The following is a 7708-nucleotide window of genomic DNA, read 5'->3' on the forward strand; positions in this document are numbered from 1 at the left end:
AACCAATTTCAAAATACTTAGGTAGAGGATATTGGTTTTTAACAATGAACTATAACAACCTTCTTCTCTTTCCAATTCTCACATTGGTCGAGATCATCCCAATGGCATAACCATTAGATGATGAACAATAACGTGAGGTAGAAAAACCACATCTTTATCCACAGAGCTCTGGTATGTGAGTCATTTTATAGTTGATAAAAATCTACCTCCAATTCATTACTATAATATCACAGAATTCTTGCCTGCAGCAATTGCACAATACTTATTCAAATGATTTTCCAAGAAAACTGAACGGGATTAAAATATGCAATGAAAGTTCGCATTTCGTCTTCTTTTCCCCCCATAAATTATTTCATAAAGCTGAAAAGTGAACTGAAATAGGATTTCGCTTCCCTGGCTGGGTAATGTAAGTGAAAATTGAAGAAATAAAAGTGCTCTTTCATGATTTCAACCCTGTTACCACAATACCACTAGGCACAGAAGTGTTATATCGGGTAGCGTCATCACCTTGCGATTTGTGTGTTTGATTTATCGATGGAAAACCCCCAAAAAATGTCTGTTAAATCAAAAGTTATGAATTCTTATTTCTCATAAAACATGCATGAAAATATGTGTCATGTTCAATCTAACGTTAAATCAAACACACAGTGGGTTGCTATTGGTAAGAAAGATTTTAAATTTGTCATCATCATTCAAAATCTGAACGCAAGAGAAGCTAATTGAAGAAGCTATTAGCCTTATTTCATCTAAACTTCTAAGCATCTGTATGCATCATCAATGCAGCTTAGTCATAATTTATATCAAGACTATTTTTCACACATAAATGAATCATTTTGTCTCCCTGATCCCATATCATTCGGGTTGATATTCAAATGGTAGTAATTTACTATGCTATTCTGAAGCCTCATAGAACTATTCGGCATCAAACTATTAAATTAGATACACCTAAATATGCTGCAGCATTATAAACCAGCTTTTCCCCTTCACCCAACTTTCTCTTGCCATAGTGACCTGATGTTTCAAATTTGAATTTTAATTAGTGTCACAAAATAGTGAATACAGTGTATACACGCACGGATAATGCTAATTGCTATGACAAGTTTTTTTTTTTTTAGTTTTTAATTTGCAAGCATAAAATAAATCAAAGAAAACCAACAAAATGTCAAAATGTGAAAATGTAAAAAAAAAATGGTGTTTTTCCTTGAGGTCCACAGAATAAATGTGAAGCAACAATCAACCAACCATGCAGATAAGGCTGAGAGATAAGCCACATTTTATGCTCACACACTCACTCCACACTCCATCCATCACAAAACTTTCCCCCACACTAAAAACAAATTTATATATATACATCCCTTTCCCACACTTTTTCCACCCTCAAACACGTAACTACTATTTCGAACTCCGCCATGGCTGCCACCACCGCCACCGCCACGTCATACTTTTTTGGCACCCGCCTCAACAACCCGACAACCTTAAACAACGGAAGATTCCACGCGCTCCTCAACTTCGGCAAAAAGAAGGCGGCGGCGCCGCCACCGAAGAAAAAGGAAGTGAAAGTGAAACCCTCCGGCGACCGGCTGGTGTGGTTTCCTAATGCGGAGCCGCCGGAGTGGCTCGACGGAAGCATGATCGGCGACCGCGGGTTCGACCCGTTCGGTTTCGCGAAGCCCGCGGAGTACCTGCAGTTCGACCTGGACTCGCTGGACCAGAACCTCGCGAAGAACGTCGCCGGCGATGTGATCGGAACCAGGGTGGAGGTCGCCGACGTTAAACCAACGCCGTTTCAGCCCTACTCGGAGGTTTTCGGGATTCAGAGGTTCCGCGAGTGCGAACTCATTCATGGAAGGTGGGCAATGCTGGGTGCTCTCGGTGCTTTGGTCGTTGAGGCTCTCACCGGAGTCGCGTGGCAAGACGCCGGAAAGGTAACGTTTTACTGTCTCTTGCCTTTAACTGATTCTGCTTTCGAATACCCTTTTGCTCTGTTCTTTTGGGTTTCGCCGTTTTTTAGAGACCATGCATTGTTTTCAATTCGGCAATTTATCGAACACTTGTTGTGAATTGTGATTATTGTTCATTAGCGTGGTTTTACGCTTTTATTAGTTTGATTCTCCTTTCGTTAACGACACAGTGATCGGATATCTGCGTGTGGAAACTTGGATGCTGAACTTTAGTGACGGGACAATAGGATTTGCATGGCGATGTTGATTTTTTTATTTTTTATTTTGTGAGATGGTGGTGTTTTGTTGTGTTGTGTAAATGAGTTATGGACAACGTAAGATGGTCCCCCATGTCAGTGACGGTAACAGTAACATACCTTGGACGTGTCTTATTGTTATCCACTGGATTGCATATAGTGCGACCAGATATTTACAATAAATTAATATAATATATTTTTTACAAATTTAAATTTAATACTTTAACAAGTTGTAAAAATAATTACAATCTCATCTTCGTCTTTTGGTAGACGGTGCTTCTGTGGTAGACAGTGCTTCAGTCTTGGGTTTCAAAGAGTATTTATGAAAATAATTATGTTTATCTCATTCTAAAGAAATGAATAGAGACTCAAAACATGTAACCTATCAAATACAAGACTTATTCCACTTATCAACTCCTTGGGATTTCTTGTTTTCTTTTTATATGCATATGATTGCAAAAGGTTATCCGATTAGCACTCGAGGTAGGTTTGGCACTTAACATTTGTAGGTAAATTTGTCTCCTTCCATTCAAGTTTTCTTCATATATAAGAGTTCACAGTTTGAATCCTTGATTACTTATTTAAGGGACTTAAGCTCAACACTCTTTCTATGAATACAATTTAAGAGAATAAATTGATTATTTACTTTAAAATTATTCATTTTATAATAACTATTTTAAAACTTTCATTTATATTATTTTTAATGAATTAAAAAAAATAATTTATTTTTATAGCATTTATTTCTTTTCACCACATCAACTATTTTATCTCACACATTTTTATATCTTTTTTATAATAAAAAAAATTGTACTAATATAATTTATGTAGTGCGATTATATGGCTGCCTGAAGATGATGATTACCCTTGTGGCCAAGAACGATGAAAACAAAGTCCACATTATTATTTGGTTTGTCGCGTATAATACCTTTTTGTAGGGTTTCCCTCATTCCCTAAATGAACAAAATGGCATACAAGTCTTAGACAAGTATACATTCAGAATGGATTTTGTGTGAACAATATTAACCACTCAAATATTGAAGGTAGACGATTATTCTTTTAAAATTGGTTCCATATTGCATTCAGTGAGAAAGACACATAAAAATAGGTCCCATGATTATACAAACGATCATCTATAGTAAGAGTTTGTTTATTTTTATCATAATTATTTTTAAAATCATATTAACTATAATTTCTAATTGATAAAAAATGCTGAGAAATACATAATCATAAAACTCAAATAAACAATACAAAACATATAAGTTTATTCTAATGGTCAGTAATAATAATAATGATAATATAAAACAGTTTCACATTATAATTAATCCAAATAACCGTTGATATAATTTTTTATGTGGTCATGGTAAAAATCAACCACCTCTAATTGTTTTGATCCTTTAACTCTAATTTTCAGGTAGAGCTGGTGGAAGGATCATCTTACCTGGGGCTTCCTCTTCCATTTTCATTGACCACACTGATCTGGATTGAGGTGATAGTGATAGGGTACATAGAATTTCAAAGAAATGCAGAACTTGACCCAGAGAAAAGGTTGTACCCAGGTGGCAGGTTCTTTGATCCTCTGGGTTTGGCCAACGACCCTGAAGAAAAGGCCAGACTTCAACTTGCTGAGATCAAGCATTCTCGCTTAGCCATGGTGGTCTTCCTCATCTTTGCAATTCAAGCTGCTGTAACAGGAAAAGGCCCTATCAGTTTTCTTGCTACCTTCAACAAGTGACATCATATCATATAATATATAACTTTATAAATGAAAACTTCCCACCGTATTCTCATTCTCCTCTATTAAGTTACTCACCTCCTCATCTAATTTTATTAATTCTTTTCTGTACACCCAAAAGATGAAAACTGCTACTTATAATTATGTATGTATGTTTGTACTCTGTTGTATGCTTCTGTATGATATTCAGTATTGGTACTTTGATGAAACCTATGCTTCTTAAAAATAACTTTGGAATAAGAAGAGTGCTAGTAAGATTTTTTTTAATACGTTTAATTGCTGATTGAAATTTATGAAAATAAATAAAAAATAAAAAATAAAACTTACAAGATTTTATAATTTAAATAAATTTCCATCAATAATAAAAAATATTAAAAGTGATATTATTTACATTTCTCTTTCACGTAATTATATTTTCGCTATTCTCCATGAGATTAGATATAAATAAATTAAACCTACTTGATTTAAAAAGCCTTCAAAATGATAGAGAGGAAATGTTTTTTTAAAACTAATTTTACATATCTAATATAGAGAAGAGGCATAACTGGGTAAGGTAGGTTTTAGAGGAAGAAATGATGTTTCTTATTCACACCAAAAAAAGGGTGATGTTTCATAACATTTGTTTTTCTTCTTAGATTATTGACCATGATACGTAGCAAACTGTCAAAATGGAATAGAAAAATTATTCGCATGACGTTGGGTTAATTTGAATTATTTTATACTTATTTTTTTACGTTAGAAGTTGTTTGATAATATAGAAGAAAAACATAGAAATAAAAAAGAAAATATTATATACCTATTGAATTAATGATTATTCACAATTCTGCAATTGAATACTTACATAACAAATCCAAACAAAAGGAACATTATGGTAAAGCTATGAACTATGAAATGTTCAACTTGTAAAACATGATTAGATTAACTCGCATTTTACATCTACCTTTTTTTTTTCCCTAATAAAAGACAAGAAGCTCTTGACTTTTATATTTAGGCTCATTTGCCTTGAAATGCAGCATATAAGATTGACAAAAACTTTTGCTCAAAGACATAGATCCATATATGATTCGGAAACTCATTAATGCGTGTCAGCATATCTTTATCATAAGCAAGTAAAAGTTGGATAACTTTATTATCACTCAAGAGGTTTTTCATTCCAGGAGGAAGGAAAAGGAAAGACTGGATATGGATAGCGATCAAAATTCATCTTGAGAAACCTTATGACATGTCGGTTGAGTTGGCCATTCATCCAGGAACCAGGATACCTTAGAAGACATGGGTATGGCCCAAAAGTATACAGGTCTAATTTGGAATTGCATCTCCATTCCTTGGATGAAAGTGCTCTAAACTAGAGAGGCATTAGAAGAATTTTATAAATCTAGAGGTATCCATAAGAGAAATCATCTCTTTTCCTACTCTTTTGTTCTTTGCATTGAGATACTCTTCAGTTGGTAAATATGGCTATGAAGAATGATTTTTGGAATCCTATCCAACTTTCTCAATGAGGTCATAATCTTTTTTACTCGACTTTCGTGAATAATCTAATGTAATTTCTAAGGCGGAGGAAAATCAGGATGAGCCTATTTAGACATTCTTAAGTTTGTTTTGTAGTAGTTATAGTCAAGGTTAGTAATGAAAAAACCTAAATTTATTTTTCAAAAAATGTTTTGTGGTAGGTTAAACCAAGATCAAAGTTGATTTGGAGTTTCAAAGGACAAATGATTTAGGAAAGTATCTAGGGACTCCTATCTTATATAAAAGGGACAATAGGAGTACCTATCAATTCATCGTGGATATAATCATACACTTAACATGTGAAATGCTTGGCAACTATCTTTTACGGGGCGATTCACCTTTGATCAAATCAATGCTACAAGTCTTATCATCACTCCAAGAAAACTCGTGAGAATCTGTGTATACATAAAAGTCATGGTAGGGCGGATTTTTATGAGTTGAACAAAGTGAATTAAGTGTATTTTTTTATGCTGAATTAAGTGTATTTGACAAAGCTAGTTTTGATTTGCTCACATAATTTTCTTTCACCAGGTATATTTTTTAAAGAAGCTAATTCAGCGTTTCAAAAAAAAAAAATTAAAACTTTAAGTGTTTTTTTTTTTACAATTTAAAAGGTTATGTTTATAGTTAGCCGGAAAGCTTTTAAAAAAAAAATCACTTGTAAAGACTTTCATACCTACCAACATCTGCCATGTGGTAGTCATATAACCAGGAGCTTAATTTCATAGCATCAATTTTTAGTTTTGTGAATAAAAAATGCTAAAAGTCTGTTATCTCATTAAATTGTTTTATCTTATTCAACCCCCTTATTCAATAGAAAAAAATGTTAAAATAATTTTATCTTATTCAACTCTAGTTAATTAGAATTCAATGCAACTGAGGAATAATAATGATGCCAAAAAATATCTTCTATGATTAACGGGTTGATAAATTATTATTAGTAGTAGTAGTTTTGTTGTTTTTATCGTGATTCTTTGTAATTTTTAAAAAGTTCAACAATGTTCTGCACTTCTGCTAATAATATATATTTTTTAAAATGGATTGATTTATGTTTTATAGTTATTTTACGTTACGTACGTTCTCTAATAAATAATTATAAACATATTTTATTCTTTAAAATATATTCTCTCCTCTCCTTTAAAATTTTTGTTAACAAAATCATAGACTCGTTAAAATACTTTATTAATTATTTCTAACTACTTTAAAAGTAAATCATTAAATAACCGTTTGTGTTATAAAATAAATGTTTTGATAAAAAAATTATACTTTTTTTAAAAAAAAACATGGGCCTTTAAGATTGATGTTCTCAAAAACAAAAACAATTTGGCAAATCCTTAATTTGCAAAATAAATTATTGCTTATTTAGTTAGTACCTAAATTTAGTTTTACCCATCATAACCCTCATTTCATTTCAAAAAGTATAATTAAAAAGAAGTTAAATATGCATTTCAATCACATTTACTTAAATCCAAACCATACCAGACATTTTTAAAAGGTTAGATTAATTAGTAAGTCTCTAAATTATTTGAGATTTTTAATTAAATTCCTAAGCTAAAAAATTATAATCAAAGGTTTTTTTTTTTTTTTATAATTGAGTTCATACAGTTAGCTTATAGCGAATTGAAATCATTAAAAAATGTTCATTTGTAGTGATTTTAAAAACTTAGATCCAATTCTCAAAATTTTATAAAATCATGAACTCAATTACAAACTTTTTTATTTTAAAAATCTAATTAAATATTTCTAAATAATTCAGAAACCTACTCACTAATTTAACCTTTTTAAAATAAAACTTGCATGACCTAATTCCTTTAACTAGTAAATATAATATGTTGATGATTGATGACAAGTGAGTCGGCCATTATATATTATTTAAATGCAAGAAAGGTGTGTAAAGCAAGGAATACTGTATATGCATCATAAACGGTTAAAAAAAAAACAAAATATAAGAACCATCGAAATGAAAAACTTATACCAACAACAAATTGAAACAAGTAATAAAAACTTCTACGATTCAAATTCTGACATTAAATGTCAAATGAATAATACTAGAAGAAAAATATTTATATCATGTGTATTTATAATTCTTAACAAAAATTAATTTACTGCTCGTCTATTCGTATCAATATAAAAAAAAAACTAACAACCTTATTACACAGTGAGTGCAGTGTCATACCTTCACACAAAGGCAACAAAATATGAAAATACAAACATTAAAAACACAATAAATAAATACATCTACAACAGCTTACTTTTCAGACCACAAT

General features: G+C 31.6%; 1 protein-coding gene across 1 annotated transcript; it reads left to right on the top strand.

Moving 5' to 3' along the window:
- Positions 1–1286: 1286 nt before the first annotated feature.
- LOC114396618 (chlorophyll a-b binding protein CP29.3, chloroplastic-like) lies at positions 1287–4138 on the top strand. Its single transcript, XM_028358694.1, has 2 exons — positions 1287–1925; positions 3609–4138. The coding sequence occupies exons 1-2, from the start codon at positions 1410–1412 to the stop codon at positions 3927–3929; spliced, it is 837 nt and encodes a 278-aa protein (XP_028214495.1). The 5' UTR covers positions 1287–1409; the 3' UTR covers positions 3930–4138.
- The last annotated feature ends 3570 nt before the right edge of the window (positions 4139–7708 follow it).

This window comes from Glycine soja, chromosome 18 (genome assembly GCF_004193775.1).
Source record: "Glycine soja cultivar W05 chromosome 18, ASM419377v2, whole genome shotgun sequence".
NCBI lineage: Eukaryota > Viridiplantae > Streptophyta > Magnoliopsida > Fabales > Fabaceae > Glycine > Glycine soja.

Bases quoted from the DNA above. Each gene is read 5' to 3' on its own strand.
- LOC114396618 (XM_028358694.1), top strand. From the start codon at position 1,410: ATGGCTGCCACCACCGCCACCGCCACGTCATACTTTTTTGGCACCCGC. The intron at 1,926-3,608 runs GTAACGTTTTAC...TCTAATTTTCAG, and splicing joins CGTGGCAAGACGCCGGAAAG to GTAGAGCTGGTGGAAGGATC.